Here is a 27,485-nt window from a genome sequence, read left to right on the forward strand (position 1 = left end):
AAGAGATCAATACTCCCCAATGCCATTGAGTAAGATATGTTAAAGTGCCGGGGTTAGGACTCAATGTATTTAAGTAAACTACTTAAGAACTTTTTAAAAGCTATTATTAATGCTTTTTGAGAGAGTGATTTTAGATGCATATCATATTTTTACTGAGTTAAGTATTGTATGTAATTAGTTTTGCTACAATAAGTGTATGGGACATTGGAAAAAATGTTGAATTTCCCCATAGGGATGAATAAAGTATCTATCTATCTGGGGGTCTCTTCCACATCCACAGAATCTGCTTTCTGCTCCTCTAATTACAGAACCTCCTATCACTACTTCACTCCACTTCTCCCCCCTTCCCTTCTGAGCCTCAGTGCCAGAGACCTGGTCAGTGTGGCTTCCCCCTGGTAGATTGTCCCATCCCCAACAGCACCCAAACCGGAATACTTATTATTTTCTGTGCGTTACCCATCTACTCAGCCCTTGCGGCTGCACTGGAGTCTCTGGTCACGCTGCAAAGAAATCTCAAGCGGGCTCGATGTGGTCTGTGCACATCCCGGGATTAACCCAAACAACCGAACCACTTCCTTCTCAGCTGTCATAAACAAGTAATCCTTCCCTCATCCTGCTTTGGTGTCTTCTTTTATGAACACTGTTCCGATACAGAGGTATTATTTTAATGGAATATATTGTTGGTCCTTCACTTGTAACCAACTCCCCCGTCACACACAGTGCTTGAGTTAATTATTTCTGAACTATCACTCGCTCTGCAACTGGCTATTTGTCACTGAACCACCTCTCATCACATTTGTTAATTGATTCATTCATTTGCCCATTACGTCGCCAGCGTTCAGGGCAGCAGTGAAGGTCCTCCAATTGTCCGTCCATACCGTTGTACACATGTGTGGAGGGATTCTTGATTGCTCTTTCCTTAACAAATCTTTTTAACCAGTTAGGGTTGTCAACCCTGAGCTGAACCCCCAAACCTGGAGGACCAGTGGACCACTCTTAGTCTGGTCTCTACACTTTGACCCATTTGGCATGGGTGACCCTACCTAGAGCCAAAGCACAAGGCCCTGACTCCAGCCAACATCGCTCTTCAGGTCATTGAGGCACGCAAGCCTCCAAACTGTACGACAAGGCTGTGGAGGTCATTTGTTAATTATTAGGAGCTCACTACAAAGTATATTATCGGTAGTTTATCGTTGACCGGCTGTTCATCACTTTTTTCTCAGCTGCCAATTGCTGCCTGGCCGTGAAACAACAATACCAGAGCACAAGCTGACTCCTCCATCACGCAACACACACAAAATGCTGGTGGAACACAGCAGGCCAGGCAGCATCTATAAGGAGAAGCACTGTCGACGTTTCTGGTCCATTACCCAATAAATGCAGTGGTGCTAGAGAGTTTGTGAACCCTGCAGTATTGTTTTACAAACCTGAGTAATACTCTAGATTCAAACGTCTCCATAGCTTGGGTAACTTCTCTAAAGTATCCCATACTGCTGTTTGCTATTGCTTGCATGTGGGGGGAGAATCGATGCGTCTGCTGCTGCTTGTTATTTATTTAATTGGGTCCTCTTTATCTAGTTTTATGGACTTGTGTGAAGATCTTATCACACTCTAGGTCATATTTATGCAGAAATAGAGAAAGTTCTACAGGTTTCACAAACTTTTTAGCACCACTGTACTTAGCAAGCCCAAAAGTAGGCTTGCTGGCCTGAGCCACCTTGTCTGGACTTGGTGATAAGTTTTGAACGGCACTGGACCTTTATGAGAGAATCGGCATCTTCGATCTGCGATGGAATGTCTGACAACGTGTTGAAGATGGAAGCTGAATTTTCTGACTGGATGAGTTCCTCTTCCTAAAAAAGAGAGCAATGAATTTTAATTTATGAAGCACTTTAGTACCTACTCCAGGCATCTCACCAGGTACAGGTGTGGCTGCATTTCAGATGTGAGTAACTCTATACAGCAAAAGCAAAGGAATGAGAACTGTACGAATGACCATCTGGTGAGTTTTAATGTATCTTCAGAGAGGAGTAATGTTCAGAATACTGATAAACTCCCTGAGCAACTTCAAACAGCACGGCGGGCACTCACGTGACTTGGTGTATCTAGCCTTACACAAAATAATTAAAAAGATAAGACGTCCAACATTAACACACACCTTTATCAAACAATGCTGTGCAAACATCCTGGCTGAGCTGACACGCCCAGGAATGCTCCGCATTTGACCTGCAGTATAACTGGCTCAAATCAAATCGTTCAATTTAATATCAGAGAATATGTCCTGAAATTCTTACTCTTCACAGAGACACCCGCAAAACAAGAAACCCCAAAGAATGAAAGACAGTAACTCAGAACCCCAAAGCTCCTCTTCCCCCTCCCAGCACAAGTAGAAACATCGGCCCTCCCCCCACTTGCATCACAACCCCGCCCCACCATGCAAGCAATAGCAGTATAGAATAATTTGGAGAAATTTCCTGAGCTGTGGAGGCTTTTGAGTCTGGAGTAACACTCATGTTTGTAAAACAATGCAAATTGTAAAGGTAACCAGGTATGGTAGATGGAGCTAGATCTATTCTCACTACTTAGACCAAATAGTCATGAGGAATGATGTAGTCACTGAAACTTGCTCAATATCTAACAAGTTTTTTTAACTAACTCAATATTTTACTTCAATTCCAAAAGCTACAAATTTAGTTATGTCTCTAGTGAACTGCTTTATAAAACACCTTTTACATTCATTTACATTTCCCTCTCCTTGCTCTGCGTGATGCTATTACATTTCATCCGGGCTCTCCCTAATCATGTAAACATTCTCAATCTATCACTCTATCTTTAATTCTGGACTTGTGATTTCCTGAAAGTATTTTGCACTCAGTAATTTTGGCAAGTTCCTGTGTTCCATTTAGTAGGAGATTTCTTGGGATGGCCAGAGACTGTTCTTTCTCTCAATTGTAAATACTGACCCAAAGTAACAATTCAATATGTCCAGCAATTTACAAAATCACCATTATTTGTTTCAAAATAGGTCATATTTCTCCTTCAGCCTTAATTTTCTCTTACAGTACAGAGCAAAAGTCTTAGGTACCCTAGATTTTTTATATGGTTTCAGATGGTGTGGCCTCCACAGAGCCCTGACTGCAACATCATCGGGGCTGTCTGGGATTACCTGGAGAGACAGGAGCAAGCGAGACAGCCAAAGTTTGCAGAAGAACTGTGGCAAATTCTCCAAGATGCTTGGAAAAATCTACCAGCTGATTTTCTTACGAAACTTCACAACAGTGTACCTATGAGAATTGATACAGTTTTGAAGGGCGGTCACACCAAATGTTGATTTGATTTAGCTTACTGCTCTTCATAGTAATTTTTTTGATATTTACAAATTTTTCACTTCATTACTTTTGAAAGCATTTTGCTTTACAGAATTTTTTTACCCGTGCCTAAGACTTATTGCACAGTACTGTAATTGTAAAAAAAATACTGTGCTGACTTTGTTTATATATGCAGTTTTATTTCCACTGTTTCCACTCAATTTTTGTCTTTTTTTTTACTGTTCTTTGTTCCTTTCTTGGCACTAGCCATTGTGATATTGTACAGATTTTCTCTTTCTTTAGAATGTCCCTTATCTTTGAGGATACTTTGAATATTGCATACAGTTCTGGTCACCCCACTATAGGAAGGACGTTGAGCTTTGGAGAGGGTGCAGAAGAAGTTTACCGGGATCCTGCCTGGTTTAGAGGGCACGTGCTATCACGAGAGGCTGGATAAACTTGGGTTGTTTTCTCTGGAGCGTCGGAGGCTGAGGGGAGATCGGATAGAGGATTTACAAGATTATGAGAGGCAAAGACAGAGTAGACAAGGAGTATCTGTTTCCCAGGGTTGAAATGTCTAATACCAGAGGGCATGCATTTAAAGGTGAGAGGGGGGAGTTTCAAAGGGGATGTGAGGGGTAAGTTTTTTTACTCAGAGAATGGTGGATGCCTGGAATGTGTTGCTTAGTATGGTGTTAGAGGCAAATACATTAGAGGCTTTTAAGAAATGTTAAGAGAGGTACATGAATGTGTGGAAGATGGAGAAATATGGATGTTGTGTAGGTAGGAGGGATTAGTTTTTGGGTTTTTAAAACTTACTTTAGCCAGCACAACATTGTGGGTTGAAAGGCCGGTTCCTGTGCTGTACTATTCTATGTTCTATGTACAAAATATTCTACATCACGGTTAATCCTTCTACCTTCACCAATACACTCTGTTTTTATCCACTCTCAGATACTCTCAGAATGTCAGGGACAACTTTAACCAAATATAAAATCTTAGAATCACCTTCCAATTTCCCTTCCATTGCACACAATCGTATTATAATAGGTATTAGATAATTGTTCACTCTTTTAAAGACTGTTAGCTAAATCTGGCCCATTACTAAATTAAGATGACTTGTTTCTTGCTAGTTTTGGTCATCTTGTTGCAGAAAATCATCCTGAACATCACATTTCATTCAAAATCTAATCTATTTAGCTCAATCTAAATTTTGCTTGCCTAAATACTGCAAGTACACATTTGCTTCTTATACCATCTCTTACTGGGGTCTTCCACGTCTTCCTATGCTGTTTAAGCATAGGACTACAACATTGTAATTGTAATTGCATTAGAGAAAGCTGTTTGCTCCATCAAGTCAACGCTAGGGCTTTGTGGTTTAGGTTTCTCTTTCAAAATTCTTTGGGTTTGGAAATTGACAAAAACTCTGAAATTTACTGCCTGTACATAATTACTCTTCAGAAATCCCTAAGCTAAGGTAATCTTTTTGTTATTGTCAGGATTCTAAACCAGTGACAATGGAGGAATAGTGATAAATTTCCAAAGCAGAATGCTGCACGACAGAGTGCAGTGGGGCTCACAGCCATCTACTGCCCTTTTCCTTGTTGGTGAGAGAAGTCATACGTTTGACAGGATCTGGGTGAGTAACAGCAGTGCCTGTTGTAGATGGTGCACACTGAGGCATCCATGTGCCAGTGACAGAGGGAATGACTGTTTAGACAGTTGATGTTGTGTCAATCAAGTGGGCTGTGTTGTCCTGGTGGCTGTCCTGGGCTAATTCCTGAGATGGAAGGGTTGACTTATCATGAATGACATAAAAATTCAGATCTCTATTACAACCATAAGACGGAATTAGGAGCAGAATTAGACTATTTGGCCCAGTGAGTCTGCTCTGCCATTCTATATTTTGTTATTTTGAAAAGGAAGATATCTTATTGAAACTTAAGGTCTGAATGAGCAAGACAGATAGACATTGAGATGGTGGGAGGGTCTCAAAGGAAGGACAATGAGACAAAGAGGAATTTCTTCTTGAAGAAGGTGGTGAACATAGAGGGTTGAGAAGGCTATATCAATGGAGATTTTTAGTTCACTTGTTCATTATGTGCTGTGTCATATGCCTTGACCATGATTGTTTTTGGCCAATTTTACAAAAGTGGTTTTCCATTGCCTTCTTCTGGGCAGTGTCTTTACAAGGTGGGTGGCCCCATTGTCAATACTTTTCAGAGATGGTCTGCCCAGCGTCAGTGATCACATAACCAGGACTTGTGATGTGCACCAGTTGCTCATACGACCATCCACCACCTGCTCCCATGGCTTCACGTGACCCTGATCAGGGGGGCTAAGCAGGTGCTACACCTTGTCCAAAGGTGACCTGCAGGCCAGTGGAGGGAAGGAGCGTCCCACCACTCCTTCAGTAGACGCATCTCCACTCAACCACCCAGATATTTAATAAGGAGGGGAGTTTTAGAAATATAGGGGAGTTGAGGGCAATATGGAGTTAGTAGAATCTAGAACTCTGCCATGGATGGTTCAAGCCCGGCTGTGAAAGGAGAAATGTTGGGCATGGGGCTAACAACCTCATCCTGTAAAAACCCACAGAAATGCCAACAGAAGTCTCAAAGAACTCATCCCCGGGAGAGGAAGGTGGGCTGCATCTAAGGGAAACTTGAAAGACTGGTCCAGGACGGACGACTCTGGTGAGCTGCTGGTACTGTTGATGAGCTTAAGAAAGAATAAGAATTTAGCTATTATCATACTGAATGGTGAACAGGTTTGAGATTTGAGTCTTGTGTAATCTTCTCCACTGCAACAATGCCACTTGGTTAAGTGGAAAAGAGCTCATTATAGCTGAGCTTCTCACTTTCCACCTTCTCTGTGGGTGCTTGCACTGGCACAGCCATCGCCCCATTACCCCAATGTTCAAATGAATCAAACCAGGATACAAGACTTTCCTCCAAGCTGCTTACTATTCAAGAATATCCCCACTGTTCGAAAACACTCCATTACTCTCCAACCAACTGTCTGAATGTAGGCAGCTCATAATGGACACTTGCTCCACTTGGGGACATTGCAAAATGGTCTATTTTTCTGGTTTGCTTGCTATTTTCCTCTGTAATTATTTCTGTGCATCCTGGACAATGTAGAGCAGGGGTTCCCAACCTTTGCTTATGCCATGGATCAATACCACTAAGCAAGGGGACCGTGAACCTTTAAGTTGGGAACCCCAATTAAAGATTTTACAGGTTACAGTCATACATCACAAAAACAGGCCCTTCTGCCCATTACATCTATTCTGACTAAGCACCCGTCTATATTAACCCCATTAATGAGTGGTTGGTCTGTAACCAGCTATACCTTGGCAATTCAAGTGTTTACCTCAATACTTCTAACGTGAGAGTACTCGCTTCTCCGTCCCACCCAGGCAGGTTTCTCCGCCTTGGCCCATTCTTTAAAAGGTGTGGTGACTAAAATGTTGTTGCTGCAGTTCTCAGTACAGTATTCCTGCATGGCTGTGAGGTAACTTGTTGATGGTTGGTAGGGATTGGGTCTACAGAGCTTGGATAGGGATGGTGGGTAACCAGCCACCACAGCATAACCAAACCTTTGTGGCCATAGTATTAATGAGGTTGGTTTGAGTTGAGCTCCCAGTCAGTGCTAACCCCAGGACGATGATGCACTAATGATAAACTTGAAGATGGTAATGCTATTGAATGGTAAAGATGCATCGACTTTCTCCTGTTGGTCGATTGCATGGTGGAAATCTGACCTGCCTTTTCCAGAATATTGTCTAGACCTTGTTGCCAGTGGGCATGGACGTGGAAAATGTTTGGAATTCCAGCCTCCACCTCCATGTCTGGCCTGATGGAATGGGACTATTGATGAAACAATAATCTGAGATAGTCAGGTTTTGGACAATCCAATAAGAGCCTGATAACTTACTATCTGATTATTTGGAAACCCCAGAAGTCTGGTGTCTGGAACACCAGGTAATGTTTGTCATGCATCCATACTACCCACCGGGCCCAAATTCCTGTGCGCTTTTCACTCAGCAGGGCCCCTTTTCCTGCTGACCTCAGCACTGGGCCCAGATTCCCACAGTCCCTCTAACACACCGGGGCCTCAATTCCCACAGTCCCTCTAACACACCGGGGCCCTGATTCCCACAGTCCCTCTAACACACCAGGACCACTATTTCCCACAGTCCCTCTAACACACTGGGGCCCGGTTCTTGCACTCCTTTTCACACACCGGAGCCCCGCTTCCCCCAGTCCCTCTAATACACTGAGGACCCACTTCCCGCACTCCCTTTCACACACTGGGGTCCTGATTCCCACAGTCCCTCTAATACACCGGGGCCCCGATTCCCACACTCCTTCTAACACACTGGGGCCCAGGTTCCTACAGTTCCTTTCATACACTGGGGCCCCAATTCCCAGACTCCCTCTAACACACTGGGGCCCCGATTCCCACAGTACCTCTAACACACTGGGGCCCAGGTTCCTACAGTCCTTTTCATACACTGGGGTCCTGATTCCCACAGTCCCTCTAATACACCGGGGCCCCAATTCCCACACTCCTTCTAACACACTGGGGCCCAGGTTCCTACAGTTCTTTTCACACACTGGGGACCCACTTCCCACACTCCCTTTCACATACTGGGGCCCTGATTCCCACAGTCCCTCTAACACACCAGGGCCCCGATTCCCACACTCCTTCTAACACACTGGGGCCCAGGTTCCTACAGTTCCTTTCATACACTGGGGCCCCAATTCCCAGACTCCCTCTAACACACCGGGGCCCCGATTCCCACAGTACCTCTAACACACTGGGGCCCAGGTTCCTACAGTCCCTTTCATACACTGGGGCCCTGATTCCCACAGTCCCTCTAACACACGGGGGCACAAGTTCCTGTACACCCTCGAACATACCAGGGTCCTGAATCCATGCCCTCTGTGACCAGTGGTATTCTGCAGGGATATACATCTGGATTGGTAAGCTGATTATTAAATCAGCAGGTGATACAAATAATCAGAGTCGTGGAGAGTGAGGAAGATTGTCAAATGATTCAGCTGGATATAGACTAGTTAGAAAGGTTTCGATTACAAACTGGTGTGAGGTGCTATACTTTGGGAGGTTAAGTATATGATGAAAGCTTACAGTAAATGGCAGGATACTTAGGAGCTTTGTTGTACACAGGGAACTTGGGGTGCAAACCCAAAATAGCTCCCTGAAAGTGACAACTCAAGTAAATTGTGTGGTGAAGAAGGCATACAGCATATATCAGTCAGGTGTTGAGAATTAAAGTCGGCAAATCACACAATTTTATAAAGTTTCAGTTAGGTCACATTTGGGATGTTGCACACAATACAGGAAGGATGGGAAGGCTTCAGAAGAATTTCACTAGGTTGCTGTGGATCAGACTGTATTATCTATATTGAACGCTTGGAGATACGTGGAGTATTTTCTCCAGAGTGTCAGCGCCTCATATATTAAATGTGTGAGGAATTGATAGATTAGCCTTTTTTCAGTCAGGGAATCAAAGGATAGGGGCCATGTGTAAGCAGATGGGATAGGTTAAAATTGGCATTGACAGCACAGGGATTGTGGGCTGCAGGGCTTGTTCCTGCGTCGTTTCATGCTCTACAGTATGTACCACCATCACGAGGAATGGGGTTATAATTACAGAGAATTCCAACTTTCCCAGTATCAACTGACTTTATGTGAATGGTTCAGAGGGAGTATAATTTCTAACATGTATGTGGATGAGCTGGTATGTGGACAACCCTACTGGAGATAGGCAGTGCTGGACAATCTAAGTGATGAACTGGGCAAGTGGTTGGAGTGTTTGGGGAGAACTTTTTGAAGATTGTGGGCATTAAGGTTCAAGGTTGTTATGGAATGGGATAAGGATTGTCTGGAAGTTGAATGACAGTGGATTCCAACATCATAATCTGTCAGAGGTAGACTGGGAGAAGCATCCAACAAGTGTAAGTCACTCCAAGGTGACGTGGTGAGAGTTCAGGGCCAATGTTCCCTGGAGGATGAAGTGTTGGGACAACAAATCGAAGGAACCATTGATGTCAAATAATATCAATGTCTGTGTAAAGAAAAGGAAATCATATAACAGGTACAGAGAACTGAAAATGGGAGAGGTGCCAGGGTGAACTAAAGAGCTTAGGAAGGCAAAGAGGGTCATGGCACATTGCTGGCAGAGATATTTAAGGAAAAATCCAAAGCACTTTATGAATATTCTTTAGTCAGAGGGCAGTGAATCTGTGGAATTCATTGCCATAGACAGGTGTGGAGGCCAAGTCTTTGGGTATATATAAAGCATAGGTTGATAGCTCCTTGATTAGTAAGGGCATCAAAGAGTTACAGGGAGAAGGCAGGAGACTGGAGTTGAGAGGAAATAAATCAGTCACGGTGGAATGGTGGAGTAGAGTCAATGGGCCAAATGGCCTATTCTTCTCCAACCTCTTATAGCCTGGTTTAATACTTTGAGCAAGAGCAGAGCCAGGGAAAGATTGGGCCCCACGAGACCAATGGGCTCTCTATGCATGAGCTAGTGGATGGACGTTTAGTCTTAAATGAATACGTCTCATCTCTATTCACAAAGCATGAAGACACCGAAGTGAAATTCCAGAGTAAGTTGTCATTAAAAAGAAGAACTAGATGTTTTAAACAGGCTTTAAAAAAGTGAAAAAAATGCCCAGTGCCTCATGAGATGTATCCCAGTCTCCGAGGGGGTAAGGGTGAACAAAGGGGATGGCCAAAGCTCTGACAAAGATTCCCACAAGTGCAAAAGCCAGTCTTGTGCCAACCGAATTCACTACACACAAAGGCAGGAAACTACTGAGAGCCCTGGACCCTTTGTGATCCTCAGCAATTAACATGAACGGCTATTGTGAAGCTCACAACAGTCGCACTGCCATAAACAACAGGGATGGGGGAATGTATGGACACCTCTTCCTAAATACAGTCGATTCACTCAATATGGCTGTATACATACCTTCATTTTCAGCATTCCCAAAGTGATCTGGAAGAGCAGAACAGAGCCCTCGCAGAAGAAAAGGTCCCAGACTCGGAGGAGGATGTTGATATGTACTACACTGGCAAATGCTGTCAAGAACCAGTGCAGGGTGATCAAGGACAGCTCTGGATACAACACAAAACAGGTTACCATTAGAAGGTGCAACTAAAGTAAAGGCACAAGAGTCAGCTGGGATCCGGAGCAAACATCTGCTGGAGGACCTCATATGTCCTGATGCAGGGTTTCAATCCAGAATGACAGATGCCGCTCGACCTGCTGTGTTCCTCCAGCAGATTGTTTGTTATTGCACTCAAGTAAACCTACAGGCCAAAGGGTAAAGGGAAATGGGTTTGACACCAACTGTAAGGTGCCTTCCTTATTTGAAATATAAAACCCCAAGAAGACAGCATTCTACTTATATCTAGTCCAGGAAACCAGAGCGAAGTCAAAGCATCACCATGCAAAAATGATTAAGATAAATCTCAGAGGGACTTCATTACTCTGGACTTTCTGTGACTTAATTAGATTAGTTTGAGGAGAATTATACAGCACTGAAACAGGACCAGGTCCAACTCATCCATGCTGGCCAAGGTGTCTTCCTGAGGTAGCCCCATTTACCTGCATTTGGCCCGTAACCATGAATCTGTCTATAAACATCTTGTAGGTGTTGTAATTGTACTCACCTTTCTCTCCCCTCGGCAGCTCCACACATCCATTAGTGTGGTCATTGTAAGTTGTCCTGTGATTAGGCAAGCATTAAATTGGGGCTCAAAGGCCAAACTCTGCACTGCATATCAATCAACCAATCAGTAACTAAATAACTGAAATAAAGCACATACTACCTCAGGAGACCCTCTATACAAGACAGACAACACCAGCACAATCTTTGGCTGACTGAGGAAAAGTATATTTGAAAATGAAGACCGCAGGTTTGACACTAAACTCAAGCTCTATTAGACAGCAGTGGTCCCTGTCTTCCGATATACTTTTACAGCAGGCGTGGGAAAGCATTGGTAAAGTAACACTTCTGTCCCTGCAAAATGCTCCAAATGCACTGGGTGGAGAGATGATGCCTTTGTCCAGGCTAGCATCCCCCCAGGATTGGGGCCCTAAGTATATACAGTGGATTATATGGGGCAGGCCCTGTCATTCACATATCTGACACCAGGTTTCCAAAACAGATGGTCTATTCTGAACTCTGCCCTGGAAAGAGATCATTGTGCAGACAGAGGAAAAGATTAAAGGATGTATATGAAGTCTTCCTGAAGAAATGTAGCATCCCCATCAACTTCTGAGAGACTCTGGCCCATGGTATCTAAAGAAGGGACATTGTGACCTTTAAGTCCTTGTATCAGATGTTCAGAGAAGCCTTGTGTAGCTGGTGTAGGGAGCACACCCCAAAAACCACCCACTAGCCCACCAACTTGCTGTTCTATTTTGGCCTCAAAACCCACAAAACTAGACTGGAAACAAATCACTCTCAAACTTGGGAATCTTCCTAAGAGAGATGTTTATTTAGACAGGAGTTTCTAACCTGGGGTCCACAAATCCCTTGCTTAATGCTATTGGTCCAGGCATTAAGAAGGTTGGAAACCCCTAAATTTAACCTCTGATGTAGTAAATATTGCAATCCAAGAAATGTGACATAATTTTTGAACAGAGCCAAAAGCTACATGATAATGACCATGTATTTTATTTTCCTTAATATTAATTGAGAGAAAATTATTGACTAGGACTTAGAAATTTAAGGTTCCAGTTTTGAATGTGTTACTCTTAGACCAATGCAAAACTCTGTGTTATTATGATGACTCTTTCTGAATCATGCCTTCTTGCTTATATTGCTACTTCCCTTTCTTCCTATCAAAATACAAACTTCATATTACTCAGCATTAAGTTTCTCCTGCAGTCTATCGGCTCATTTCACCATAATGTACTCCTCCCCAATAGTTCATTTGTCTTCGCTTTCCTCCTGACCGTTCATTATGTCTCCAAGTTCTACATCATCTGCAATGTGGAAGTTGTGGGCTGTATATCCTGGAATAACTGTCAAGGGAAAAGCAGAGATCTGTGCACTGCTTCCTTGGGGGTGGCTCCAAAATCCTAAAACATTCAGGACTAGTTTCTTCATCCAAAGCAAGACAAATAGCACATACCATGAGGAGCAAGTTGGTTAAGGTAGATTGGGAAATTATATTTAAAAAGGTAGAGTAACAATGTGAAGAGATATTTCAAGTGACGTACATTTAATTACGTAAAGCAGCCCATGGATAGGGAAGCCCCATTGTGACTATTCTGTAAAGTGTTAGATTTAATTAGATCTAATTTAGGATAGATAATGTTCCATTATTTAAGAAAGGTTCTAAGAACAAGCCAGGAAATTATAGGCCTGTGAGCCTGACGTCAGCAGTGGGTAAGTTGTTGTAAGATATTCTAAGGGACCGGACATGAAGAATTTTTATAGACAAAGATTGATTAGCAATAATCAATGTGGCTTTGTGCTGATATGTCGTGTCTAACCAGTTTTATAGAGTTTTTCAGAGATGAAGGCAAGGCAGTGGATGATGTCTACATGGACTTTAGCAAGGCCTTTGACAAAGTCCCACATGGGAGGCTGGTCAAGAAGGTTCAGTCACTTAGCATTCAGGATGAGGTAGTGAATTGGATTCGACACTGGCTTTGTGGGAGAAGCTCGAGAGTGGTAGTAGATGATTGCCTCTCTGACTGGAGGTCTGTGACTAGTGGAGAGCTTCAGGGATAGGTGCTGGGCCCATTGTTAGGTGTCATCTATATCAATAATCTGAATGATAATGTGGTAAATTGGATCAGCAAATCTGCAGATGACACCAAGATTTGGGGCTGTACTGGCCAGACAGGAAGACTACCAAAGCTCGAAGAAAGATCTGGATCATCTGGAAAAATGGTAGACGGAATTTATTGCAGATAAGTATGAGGTGTTGCATTTTGGAAGGACAACCCAGGGTAGAACTTATACAGACGAGAGAATATCTGCAGATGCTGAAAATCTGAGCAATACACACAAAATGCTGGAGGCATTCAGCAGGCCAGGCAGCATCTATGGAAAAGAGTACAGTCGATGTTTCGGGCTGAGACCCTTCGGCAGGACTGGAGAAAAAATGACGAGTACATTTAAAAGATCGGGGGAGAGGAGAGAGAAATACAAGGTAGTAGGTGAAACTGGGAGGGGGAAGGGTGAAGTAAATTGATTAGTGAAAGAGATGCAGGGCTGGAGAAGGGGGAATCTCATAGGAGAGGACAGAAGGCCATGGAAGAAAGAGAAGGGGAAGGAGCACCAGAGGGAGGCATTGAGCAAGTAAGGAGATAAGGTGAGAGAGGAAAATGGGAATGTGGAATGGTGAAGGGGTTGCGGGGGGGGGGAATTACCGGAAGTTTGAAAAATCGATGTTCATGCCATCAGGTTGGAGGCTACCCAGATGAAATATAAGGTGTGGTTCCTCCAACCTGAGTGTGGCCTCATTGCCACAGTAGAGGAGGCCATGGATTAACATATTGGAATGGGAATGGGAATGGGACGTGAAATTAAAGTGGGTGGCCACTGTGTGCTCAACGAAGCAATCTCCCAATCTACCTCGGTCTCACTGATAAACAGGATGCCACACTGAGAGCACCGGACACAGTATATGACCCCAACAGATTCACAGGGTGTTGTCTCACCCGGAAGACTGTTTAGGTCTCTGAATGGTAGTGAGGGAGAAGGTGTAGCACTTGTTCCACTTACAAGGATAAGTGCAGGAGGGAGATCAGTGGGGAGGGATGAATAGACAAGGGAATCACATAGGGAGCGATCCCTGTGGAAGGCAGAAATGGGGGGGGGGGGGTGCGTGGGAGAGCAAGATGTGCTTGGTGGTGGGATCCCATTGGAGATGGTGGAAATTACGCTGAATTATGTGCTGGATGGTGAGGTGGTAGGTGAGGGCGAGAGGAACTATTCTTGGCAGGATGGTGGGAGGATGAGGTGAGAGCAGACGCGTGTGAAATGGAAGAGATGTGGTTGAGGGTAGCGTTGGTGGTGGAGGAAGGAAAGCCCCTTTCTTTGAAGAAGGAGGACATCTCCTTTGTCTGGAATGAAAGGCCTTATCCTGATAGCAGACACGGTGGTGACGGAGGAATTGAGAGAAGGTGTTTTTACAAGTAACGGTGGAAGAGGTGTAGCCCAGGTAGCTGTGAGAGTCCATGGGTTTTTAATAGACATCAGTAGATAAGCTGTCTCCAGAGATAGAGACAGAGAGGTCAAAAAAGAGGAGGGAGGTGTCAGAAATGGACTAAGTAAACTTGAGGGCAGCGTGGAGGCAAAGTTGATGAGCTCCGCAAGGGTGCAGGAAGCAGCACCAATGCATTTGTCAATGTAGTGTAGGAAAAGTGGGGGTCGGACACCAGTGTAAACTTGGAACATAGACTGTTCCATGTAGCCGGCAAAAAGGCAGGCATAGCTAGGACCCATGCGAAATGGAGAAATTATTAAGAGTGAGGACAAGTTTGACCAGATGATGGAGAGTGGTGGTGGAAGGGAACTGGTGGGTCTGGTGTCCAGAAAGAAACGGGGAGCTTTGAGGCCTTCCTGGTGGGGGTGGAGGTGTATAGAGACTGGACAGCCATAGTGAATATAACATGACTGGGGCCAGGGAACTTGAAATCTTTGAAAAGATCCAGAGTTAAGTAACACGGATGTAGCAAGGAAGGGACTGAACTAGAAGGGATAAAACAGTCTAGGTATGCAGAAACGAGCTCAGTGGGGCAGGAACAAGCTGAAGGAATGGGTCTACGTGGACAAGCAGATTTGTGGATCTTGGGTAGGTGGTAGAAACGGGAGGTGCGGGGTGTGGGAACTATGAGCTTGGTGGCAGTGGATGGGATATCCCCAGAGCTGATATGGTGTGGGAGACAATGGCCTGGGGTTCCTTAGTGGGGACCTGTTTGAGGGGTAAATAAGAGGAAGTATCTGAGAGTTGGTGCTGGGCCTCAGCAAGCTCAGCAAGAGCTTATACTGTGAAAGTTAGAGCACTGAAGAGTGTAGTAGAACCAAGGGATCTGGGTTTACAGATCCATAATTCCTTGGAGTCACAGGTAGACAGGGTTGAAAAGAGAGCTGTTGGCACATTGGCCTTCATACAGCAAAGCATTGTGTACAGGAGTTGGGATGTTATGTTGAAGTTGTAAAAGACATTGGTGAGGCCTGATTTGGTATATTGTGTATAGTTCTGGTCACCTACCTACAGGTAAGATGTCAGTAAGATTGAAAGCGTACAGAGAAAATTTACAATGATGTTGCCAGGACTTGAGGACCTGAGTTATAGGGAAAGGGATAGGTTAGAATTTTATTCCCTGGAGTGTAGGAGATTTGATGGCGGTCTATAAAATTATGAGTGCTATGGACAGGGTAAACACAAGCAGGATTTTTCCACTGGGGCTTGGTGAGACTAGTACTAGAAGTCATGAGGGGTGAAAGGTTTAAGAAGAACATGAGGGGGAACGTCTTCACTCAGAGGGTGGTAGACTCAGTGGAAGTGATGGATGAGGGTTCGGTTTCATCACTGAAGAGAAATTTGGTTAAGTACATGGATGGGAGGGGTATGGAGGGGCTATGGCTTAGGTCAATGGGCCTAGGGTGAGTAAGAGGAGAATAAGGGCCTCTTTCTGTGTTGTAGTGCTCTATGACTCTAAAGTAAAATACTTATAATATATATGGTAAGTCCGAGAACTGCAGCAATATAAATTCAAGAAATTTGAATTGTGAGCAGAAATTGTTTCAGACAGAAGATAGAATATGAGAGGAAAATAGCAAGAAATACATGAAACAAGTTCTAAAGTAAAAGAAGCTGAAGTGAATGTTTCGATGTAGAGGTAAGAGGAAATATAAATATTTAAACCAATGACGGCGATACTGCACAACGTGCACTTTTGCTCAGTTGGGATGGCAAAGACCAATGAAAATGAACACTGATTTCCAGGCAGAACAGTCATCCAGCAATGGAAAAGATGCCAAAGGAATGGAAGCAGACAAGACGTGCATTGCTAAAGCTGGAACAAGTCCACTGCAATTAAATTAATGGAGTGGGTCTTCGCATCTACAATTTTTCAGACCGAACTGCAGCTGCTGTTATGTGATCCTACCTCTCAATACTTCTACAGAAAGCTTCCACTGCAAAGGAAGGCTGATGATATATTCATTGACCTAACTCTCAATGACACTGTCTGTTACGTTGCTGGCGTTTAGAGAAGCAGTGAAGGAACTCCATCTCTGTTGTCCATACCATTGCATACAGATAAAAAACGAGTCATTATTGCTGTTTCCGTAACAATGTTTTTGACCAGTCCAGGTTGTTAGCCCTGAGCTGAACCCTCAAACCTGGAGGACTGGTGGGCCACTCTTAGTCTGGCTTCTACCCTTTGATCCTACCAAGAGCCAAAGCACAAGGCTTTGACTCTAGCCAACACAACTCTCTGGGTCATTAATGCATGCAAGCCTCCAAACCCTACAAGAAGATTGTGGTCCTCCTGGAGGATCATCTCAATAAAGACAAAGCAAAAGTCAACTATTCTGGGCATGACGACCTATGTTCTTGGGTAGTAGCAAGTGGTTGTGTGGGTGACATTAAAATTCGGTGTTGATAGGTAGGGAAGAATTGCAATACAACACTTACTAAGCCTCCAGGAGGACCACAACCTTGTCTTTGAGTTTGGAGGCTTGCATGCCTCAATGACCTGGAGAGCTCTGTTAATCTCTAGAGGCAGGGCTTTTATGCTTCAGCTCTTGGTAGGGTCACACATGCCAAGCAGGTCAAAGGGTAGAGGTCATAAGAGTGGTCCACCCGTCCTCCAGGTTTGTGGGTTCAGCTCAGGGCTAACAACCCTGACTGGTCAAACAAAATTGTTATGGAAACAGCAATGAAGAATCCTTCTACCTCTGAGTGTGATGGTATTCCCAAGTCTCCACCCAGGTCTAGCATGGCTGACAGTAGTGAAAACTGAGAGGAAGCTACTAGAACAATGAACACCACCGAGGCCAAGACCAAAATTGGTTGGCCAAGTAGATGGAGGACCTTCACTGCTGCCCTAAAACGGGCAGTAAGTAAGTAATTCAGTGGGGGAAACTTGAGGTAAACATTGCCACCTCCATGAAATCAGCCCAGCAAAGACTGCGACTTACCAATGTCATGTTCCTGGAGAAGTTTGTCCAGCTGGGGAAGGTATTGTACTATCAGATGTCGGAGAACACGCTGGTCAGTCTGCACCCCCAACAGCGTGGTGCTGAAATATGAAGGAGGAACCAGGTCTTCAATGATGGCACACATCATCCAGAAGGCATCCTCCTCCTCGAGGAACAGCAGCAGACAAGCTGCGACCTGAAGGCAGTAAGACAAGGAATTAAACCTCACAGCTAAACCACTGATCAGAAATATACCTGGAACTATGTACTATACCAGCAGTTATGGTCGAAATGACAATAAAAGTGAATTGACTTGACTTGGTTGAAGATGGGAGTCTATACGGCTTTAATGAAGAGCAGTCACCACAGTGTAGCCTTAACCTAAATCAGGAAAGCTACTGAGGTCTGGCAATGGGAAGAGCCAGAGCATAAGGTCTGGGCTGGGCAGAGGGAGCAAGCACGGCTGGGTGGGCGGTGGCTAGGGCAGAGGCACAGGGGTCTGTACTATTGACCATCCTTTCATGCCCTGTCAAACAGCTCCCTCTCCCCAAATGCTACACAACCACCCTCTTCACTAATTGATGTTTCTGGAGGCAATTCGGAAGGCACAGAATAGAAATATCCCCGAGATGAAGAACTATTCTTCAGTGAGGATGATGCAAGCATGGCTGACCAGGAAAGTCAAAGACTTTCAAGCAAAAGAGATGGTTATAATATAGCAAAAATTAGTGGGAAGTTGGAGGTCTGGAAAGCTTTTGAATACCAACAAAAGGCAACTAAAAAGCCGTAAGGAGAAAAAAAGATTAAATACGAAGGTAAGCTAGCCAATAATGTAAAAAAGGATACCAAAATTTTTTCAGATATATAAAGAATAAAAGAGAGGTGAGAATGGATATCGGACTACTAAAAGATGATGCTGGAAAGATAGTAATGGAGGACAAAGAAATGGCAGACAAACTTAATAAGTATTTTGCATCATTCTCAACAGTGGAAGACACTAGCAGTATGCCGAAAATTCGAGAGCATCATGGGGCAGAAGTGAGAAGCTATTACTAAGGAGAAGGTGCTTGGGAAGCTAATAGGTCTGGATCAGATGGACCACACACCAGGGTTCTGAAAGAGGTAGCTTGTGGAGGCTTTAGGAATGATCTTTCAAGTTTCGGAGGACTGAAAAATTGCAAATGCCACTCTACTCTTTAAGAAGGGAGGGAGGCAGAAGAAAAGGAATTATAGGCCAGTTAGGCTGACACCAGTGGCTGGGAAGATGCTGGATTCCATTTTTAAGGATGAAATTTCAGGGTACTTGGAGGCACTTGATAAAGTGAACATAGTTTCCTTCAGGGGAAATCTTGCCTGACAGATCTGTTGGAATGCTTTGAGGAAATACCAGACAGAATAAACAAAGGAGAGTTGGTGGATGTTGTTTACTTGGATTTTCAGGCCTTTGACAAGATGCCGCACATAACAAGAGCCCATGGTATTATAGGAAAGGTACTAGCATGGATAGAAGATTGGCTGATTTGCAGAATGCAAAGAGTCACAGTAAAGGAGGCCCATTCTGGTTGGCTGCTGGTGACGAGTGGTGTCCTGCGGGGGCTGGTATTGGGACCGCTTCTTTTCACATTGTATGTCAGTGATTGCGATGACTGAATTGATGGCTTCGTGGCCACATTTGCAGATGACACAAAAATAGGTGGAGGGGCAGGTAGTGTTGAGGAAGGAGGGTGTCTGCAGAAGGGAGGATGGGCAAAGAAGCGGCAGATGGACTATAGTGTAGGGAAGTGTATCGTCATGCACTTTGGTGGAAGGAGTAAAGGCATAGACTATTTTCTAAATGGAGGGAAAATTCAAAAATCAGAGGTGCAAAGGGACTTGAGAGTCCTTGCACAGGATTCCCTGAAGGTTAACTTGCAGGTTGAGTCGGTTCATGAACACTATTCCTCATTTGCACTTTTTTATTGTAATTTATAGTCATTTTTTAAAATGTCTTGCACTGTACTGCTGTCACAAAATAACAACATTTGCAATATACACTCAGAGACCACTTTAATAGGCAGATCTGAAAATATTTAATCTGCAGATCATCTGGCAGGAATTCAATGTAGACACAGTCAAGAGGTTTAATTGTTGTTCAGGCCAAACATCAGAATGGGGAAGAAATGTGATGTAAGTGACTTTGACCCCATGGGATGATCCTGGTGCAGTACCCCAGAAACTGCTGATCTCTTGGGATTTTCATGCACAACAATCTTTAGAGTTTACCGAGAAAACAAAACAGAACATCCAGTGAGCAGTTCTGTGGGCAACAACGCCTTATTAATGAGAATCAGAGGAGAATGGGCAGACTGGCTCAAGCTGACAGGAAGGCGACAGTAACTCAGTAACCACGCATCACAACAGAGATCTGTTGTACCGAAGAGCATCTCTGAACACATAACAGGTTGAACCTTGAAGCAGATGGGCTACAGCAGCAGAAGACCATGAATGTAAACACCGTGGCAGTTTTATTAGGTATAGGGGCTTCCTAATAAAGCGGCCACTGAATGTAGTATTATAGTGATCAATATAATTCCTGACTCTGATTCTGAGACCCAGCTCCAGGTCTGTGTTGCCACAGAAAAGCAATAAGGCAACAAGGCCTCAAGCTACCTCAAACCCCAGCCCCATCTCTCCCCTTCCTTTATCCCAGGCTGCCCTTATTCTGGGTTACTTCCTCCATCTGACCAGCCATTTTCAATTAATTATACAAATGTAACCATAAACCTCACTGTTTTCATCATCCTCTACCAGCCTTCACTTTACTCCTCAAAGTCCTTCTGCTATTGCTTCCTCTGATTAAAGTTTCCTCTGCCCATTCTGTCCCACAAAGCGGGTCACTTCACTATTCTCATCATTTGACCTCTTTGCACAGTGTTCACTCCACCGTACAATTGCCTCCACTTTCGACTTTTGTGTCATCTACAAATTTGGAAAGCATAGCTTAGTCTGTAGTGAGATGCTGAAGATGTTCTATAGGTCAGTTGTGGAGAGCGCCCTCTTCTTTGTGGTGGCGTGTTGGGGAGGAAGCATTAAGAAGAGGGACGCCTCACGTCTTAATAAGCTGGTAAGGAAGGCGGGCTCTGTCGTGGGCAAAGTACTGGAGAGTTTAACATCGGTAGCTGAGCGAAGGGCGCTGAGTAGGCTACGGCCAATTATGGATAACTCTGAACATCCTCTACATAGCACCATCCAGAGACAGAGAAGCAGTTTCAGCGACAGGTTACTATCGATGCAATGCTCCTCAGACAGGATGAAGAGGTCAATACTCCCCAATGCCATTAGGCTTTACAATTCTACCGCCAGGACTTAAGAACTTTTTTTAAAAGCTATTATTAATGCTTTTTGAGATAGTGATTTAGATGCATATCATATTCTTTACTGAGTTAAGTATTGTATGTAATTAGTTTTGCTACAACAAGTGTATGGGACATTGGAAAAAAAGTTGAATTTCCCCATGGGGATGAATAAAGTATCTATCTATCTATCTTATGCACGTAAGTCTGAGTCGCAGATAAGCATTCAGAAAAGCAGTCCCTGTGGAACTCCACTGCACACTTCCCTCTTTTACTTCTCCTATTTTCCTGCCTCTGAACCAACTTCTTTCTCTGCATCCCCAATTCTACAGCCCTGATAACAACTGTGCTGTGTGGCACGCTCAGCAAGTCCCCATCTGTCTCATCGTTTCCTTCAATGATGTTTTGTTTGCAAGCTACAAATACTATCACGTTTGTCACCTTAACAATGTTATGCTGACTCCCTCTCATCAATAAGCACTTGATAATTCCATCACTGATTATGGATTCTGTAATATGCCCCACAAGTGGGGTCAAACGGACTAGTTTGCAATTACCCTTTATAAATAACGTCATCATGGTTCAGTGCCGTGTCGTATGATATGGGCGATCATGGTCTTGATCATGATTGTTCTTGGTAAATTTTTCTACAGAGGTGGTTTGCCATTGCCTTCTTCTGGGCAGTGTCTTTACAAGACGGGTGACCCCAGCCGTTAACAATACTCTTCAGAGATAGTCTGCCTGGCGTCAGTGGTCGCATAAGTAGGATCTGTGATATGCACCAGCTATTCATACGACCATCCACCACCTGATCCCATGGCTTCACATGACCCTGATCAGAGGGGCTAAGCAGGTGCCATGTGTTGCCGGCTAGTGGAGGGAAGGAGTGCCTTACACCTCCTTTGTTGGAGATGAATCTCCACCCTGCCACCTAACTTGTGTGTCACGTAACTATCAGTAAACCACTTTTTAAACAGGCAAATAAAATGTGCGGTCTTCTGAGGCACTGCACCAGTGAATCCACAGATGCTGGGAAGATATAGGATCTCTCCCCCCCACAGCCTTAAGATGCATTCCATCTAGATCAGGAGAGTCATCCAGCTGAGCCTGCTCTTTCTCAGCCGTGAGCTAAACCAGAGTCTCAACTGCCGGGTTTGCTTTGTCTGAAACAGTCTAACACAAAGCACAAACTCAGTAAGTGTGCCACATAATACCCATTTTTTCAAAAACAGCGTAGAAGGCCACTCAGCCCATCGAGTCTACGACGGCACACAAAGCAATTCCATTCCCCTACAACCTGCTCTCACCACACTCGCATCAGCCCACCCACCTGCACCAGGGGCAATGGTACAGCGGCCAATTAATCCAATGTCACTGGGGCGTGGGGGGGAGCTGGAACGTCCGGAGAAACCCCCATGCCATCCCAGGGACCTCGGCTGCTGGAACTGTGAGGCAGCAGTCCTCCCAGCCGTACAACACTGCTGCCTGAAGCCACCATCAGTCAACGACAATTATCTATGCAGCATTCGGTTCCAAGGGACGAGCTGCTGCCAACAATTCTCTTCCTGAAATGAGTCACTATATTTGCATTTTAAATGGACCTAATGACTTACTTGAGAAACTGGTCTGAACAACAGGACTGTCAGCTGACAAAGATAAGGTTATCCAGGGAGGCTGCCGCATGTTTTTGGAGCTTCAGACACCCTGAGGGTTGACCTCTTTCAAATGTATTTGCACACAAGTACACCAATCTGCATGCCTGGGAGCACTGTGTTCCATTTGCTACGGCAAAGACATTATTCAACTGGAAAAAGTGCGGAAAATACGTAGAAGGATGTTGCAGTGACTGAATTATAGGCAGAGATTGGACAGGCTAGGATTTTATTCCTTGCAGTGTAGGAGACTGAAAGGTTATCTTACAGAGGTGCATAAAGTTGTGAGGGACATAGATAAGGGGAACGCACTCAGTCCTTCCCAGAGTTGGGGAATCAAGAACTAGAGGGCACAGGGTTAAGCTAAGAGGGGAGAGATTTAATATAAGCTTGAGGGGCAATTTTTGTTCTACACAGAGCAGCACGCACCAAAATGTGGAAGTGGTTGAGACGGGTACAAGAACTAATTTTAAGACAGTTGATATACATATAGCAAGGGTGCCCAAGACCTTTCCACAGTACTGCACTTTGTTAACGTGGAGCGGAGAGCGAGTCTGTAAATCTGGCAGCAGTAAAGGATGTTGGGAATTGCAAGGGTGGAGTGCCGCAGGAGGGGTGTGGGTCAGGTGGCAGAGGAGTGCTATGGGTGGGGGTGGCACGGGTGCAGACATATCTAAGCCTTGAGTCACCAGGCAAGGTTATTTGATTCCAAACAACTGGTTTATTGATCACTACAGGATGTCTCCCTGGTGCTTCCTGCTCCCTCCTCTCTCCCTTCTCCTTCTCCCAACCATGATTCCCCTCTCCCTGCCCCCTTCCCACTCTCAGTCCACAACAGAGACCCAGATCAGAATCAGGTTTATCATCACTCACATATGTCATGATTTTTTTTTGCTGCAGCTATACAGATGTGCCTAAGACTTTTGCACAGTATTGTACATAAATTGGAAAGGTTTAGAAGATTATGCACCAAATGTTAGCAACTGGAACTAGCTTGGATAGTATATATCAGTCAGTATGAATCAAATGGGCTGAAAGGCCTGTTTCCATACTGTAAACCTCTATGAACTCTTGTCTATGTAGACTAACTTCTGACTTCACACTCCTCTGTAACAATACTTCGTGTTAGTTCCACAGTGCTTAATATTGCCTCTCCAAATCGATGTTCCTGAGTTTGCCAATGATGCCAAAACTTGCAATGTGGTTGACAGCAGGGAGAAAGCACAAGGACACGGAAACATGTCAATGAAATCTGAGCCAGAACAGAAAATGCTGAAAAAGCTCAGCAGACCAGGCCACATCTGAGGAAAGGGATAAGCGTCAGTGTCTCAGATCCGAGATTCCATATCAGAGCTCAAGGGTTTGGTTAAGTGGGGGGAAAAAAATCACAGCAAATGGAACTCAGTGTGAGATACGGACCTTGGGAAGGCAAACATAATGTATAACAGAACACAGTATTGATGAACACAGAACCTTGGAACCACAGAATCGTTATGACATTGGAGACCACTCGTTTGTTCGTTATGTGCCGTGTCATATGACGTTGCCGGTCATAGTTTTACATGACCATGGTTGTTCTTGGGGAAGTTTTTTCTACAGAAGTGATTTGCTATTGCTTTCTTCTGGGCAATGTCCTTACAAGACGGGTGACCCCAGTCATTATCAATACCCTTCAGAGACTGTCTGCCTGGAATTAGTGATCGCAGAACCACAACTTATGATATGCACCAGGTGTTCCCATGGCTTCTCATGACCCTGATTGGGGTGGGGGGGCAGTGGTCTAAGCAGGTGCTAGACCCTGCCCAAGGGTGACCTGCTGGCAAGTGGAGGGAAGGAGTGCCTTACACTCTGGTTGGTAGAGACGTATCTCCACCCCGCCAGTGAAACTTGACTAATAGTTGGCCTTAGTAGGGAAGGTTGGACCGGCTTGGTTTGTATCTGTGGGAGTTTAGTGGAGTCAAAAGGGGCAACTAATGGGTCTTAATAGTTAAATGTGGAGAGAATGTTTCTTCTTGTGGGAGCATAAAGAACTGGGACACTCTTTTAAAGTAAAGTTGCACAGTACTGTAGTGATTTTATGCATTGCACTGCCACAAAAAAACTAATTTCATGACATATGTGAGTGATGGTATAACAGGGAGCGTCTATGAGGCTGTTCGTTTTTGGAGAGACAAAGAGTCCATGACTGTTAGGGTATTACATTTGCTTGCCTGCAGCACCAAATGGGAAAGGAAGCTGTGAGAGAGAACATACAAACCTGCAGAGGGGCGTGGACAGATTCAACGAATGGGCAAAAGTGGGAGTGGGTGGAGAAAATTTCTTGCTATCCACTTTGGTAAAAAGAATAGAAAAACAGAATATTATTTAAAAAGTTTGTCACTAATGAGTACAAGCGTTCAGATATATCTGGGTGTCTTAGATTAGTATGTCAAAGTTCAAAATTTCGAAGTAAATTTATTATCTAAGTATATATATGTCGCTATATACAACTCTGAGATTCATTTTCTTGCGGCATACTCAATAACTCCATAATGGAAGAATAACCAAAACAGAATCAATGGAAGACCACACTAACTTGGACATTCAACCAGTATGCAAAACACAACAAACTGTCCAACTCTATCTTTGAAAAGGCTGTGGAAGGAGAGTCTGTATACATTTGAACCAAAGGTAAAGAAAGAAATTAAAAGGAAGAATTAATAATAATAATAAATAAATAAGCAATAAATATCAAGAACATGAGACAAAGAGTCCCTGAAAGTGAGTCCATAGGTTGTGGGAACATTTCAATGATGGGGCGAGTGGTTATCCTCTTTGGTTCAAGATAGTTGAGAGATACTAAGTGTTCCTGATATATATAAAATGAATATAATCCCTGTAATATTTCCGAATGGCACAGGTGGTTCTGCTTGCATGAAGTAACAGCGAGCGTGGAGCATTGGGAACTTAGGATGGAGGAGAATGGACAAAGACATGGGTTAGTCAGGATAAAAGGGATGGTCTGCAATGGACTACAGTGGAAGTCGTACTACAGATAAAGTGAGACCATGGGACCAAGGGAAGTATACTACAAAATATTGATCTGTGTAAGGGTTCTAGGTAAACAAACCTCCATCAATCTCAGCCAATAAGGATATCAAGAGTATGGAGAAAAAGCTCATACCATTCCAGTTCCCTGGCAGTAACCAATCTCTGGATATAGCCATGCCAGCCCACGCAGGATTCGCCGTAATCTTGGGACACCAATGCTGTCCATGTTGGAGAAACAGGTGTTACTTGGCATTGTGCGCAGCAGGTCTTTTTCAATCTGAAATGAAGAAATAGTCAAATTAGCAGCCAAATTAGAACTTGGCTACCTAACCGGACCGGACCCAACCACGCAGGTCAGGTCCGGGCTTAGCATAGATTCTGAGGAGCAACACTCGCAAAATGCTGGAGGAACTCAGCAGGCCATGCAGCCCCTATGGAAAAGAGTAAGCAGCTGATGTTTCAGGCCTTCATCAGAAGTGGAGAAAAAAGATGAGAAGTCAGAGTAAGAAGGTGGGGGTGGGGAGGAAGAAGTACAAGGTGGTAGGTGACAGGTGAAACCGGGAGAGGGGAGGGGGTGAAGTAAAGAGCTGGGAAATTGATTGGTGAAAGAGAGCTGGAGAAGGGGGAATCTGATAGGAGAGGATAGAAGGCCACGGAAGAAAGGGAAGGGAGAGAAGCATCAGCAGGAGGTGATGGGCAGGTAAGGAGATAAGGTGAGACAGGGAATTGGGAATGGGGAATGGTGAAGGAGAGGGGGCATTACTGGAAGTTCGAGAAATCGATGTTCATACCATCAGGTTGGAGGCTGCCCAGACAGAATAGAAAGGGTTGCTCCTCCACCCTGAGTGTGGCCTCATTGTGGAAGTTAAGGAGGCCCTGGACTGCCATGTTGAAATGGTCATGGGTAGAATTAAAATGGGTGGCCACTGGGAAATCTCGATTTTTTTGGTGGATGGAGTATAGGTGCTCAGTGAAGCGGCCTCCCAAACTACGTCAGGCCCCCTTCCAGAACTCCCTTGCCAAGCGTCTTTGAAGGGAGAGGGGAGGGAATGGGACACATTCTATAAAGATCAATAAACCTAATGGAATCCAATAATCTTGCCTGGTGTTTCAGGGCTGGGTGTGTCTGCATGCGCACCAACCCCATGCCTTCCCTGTCACCTATCACACCCCCCCCCCTCACTCTGTGGCACCCCACCCTCACCATTCCCAACATCATTTGCTCCCGCCAGATTTACAAACTCGCTCTCCACCCCATGTTGACAAAAACAGTACTGTGCAAAGTCTTAGGCACCCTCGATATATTTATGTGCTTAAGACTTTTGCACAGTGAACTGTATATTCTAACATTCCTGCTTGGTCATGGGTTTAAATATCTCTTAAACATTGCTATTCTGTCAGCTTCCACCTCCACCCCTATCTGTTTTTGAAGCACCAATCACTTGCTGTGTAAAAATACTTTACTATAGTGCCAGCGATCTGGGTTCAGTTCCGCTGCTCTCTGTAAGGAGTTTGCATGTTTTTCCCATGACCACATGGGTTTCCTATGGCTACTCCAGTTTCCTCACACATTCTAAAGATGTACGGGTTAGTAAGTTGTGGGCATGCTCTGTTGGTGTTGGAAGCATGAGTTGCCCCCAGCTCATTATGTGGACTGTGTAAATTGTTGACACCAACAACGTATTTCATTGTATGTTCCAATATACATATGGTAAATAAAGCTGATCTTTAAAGATTTTTAATCTTTACAATATATCTCCTTTAAACTTTCCCCTTCTCACCTTAACGCAATTCAGATTCCCATCTGCCCTTAGACAGCTCTTTGTCTCCACTTCTACATGACTTGAGTAATTAAATTAATTATCAGCTATTTTAGAAGTGTTGCAATTTCATCTAGAAACACCACAAACTCTGTTGGTGATTTACTGCCTCTACTCTCCCTCCCAG

The 27,485-nt window shown here is 44.3% G+C and overlaps 1 protein-coding gene across 1 annotated transcript in view; it reads right to left on the reverse strand.

The window, feature by feature from the left end:
• sgsm3 (small G protein signaling modulator 3) overlaps nucleotides 1-27,485 on the reverse strand; it is a 115,312-nt gene that overhangs the window by 51,101 nt on the left and 36,726 nt on the right. Inside the window, exons 9-12 of the mRNA XM_073033464.1 lie at nucleotides 25,672-25,815; nucleotides 17,525-17,720; nucleotides 10,318-10,463; nucleotides 1,758-1,853 (exon numbers count right to left, since the gene is read on the reverse strand). Coding sequence (XP_072889565.1) covers nucleotides 1,758-1,853; nucleotides 10,318-10,463; nucleotides 17,525-17,720; nucleotides 25,672-25,815 — 582 coding nt within the window. The remainder of the gene's footprint in view (nucleotides 1-1,757; nucleotides 1,854-10,317; nucleotides 10,464-17,524; nucleotides 17,721-25,671; nucleotides 25,816-27,485) is intronic.

Source organism: Hemitrygon akajei, chromosome 31, assembly GCF_048418815.1.
Source record: "Hemitrygon akajei chromosome 31, sHemAka1.3, whole genome shotgun sequence".
Classification (NCBI taxonomy): domain Eukaryota; kingdom Metazoa; phylum Chordata; class Chondrichthyes; order Myliobatiformes; family Dasyatidae; genus Hemitrygon; species Hemitrygon akajei.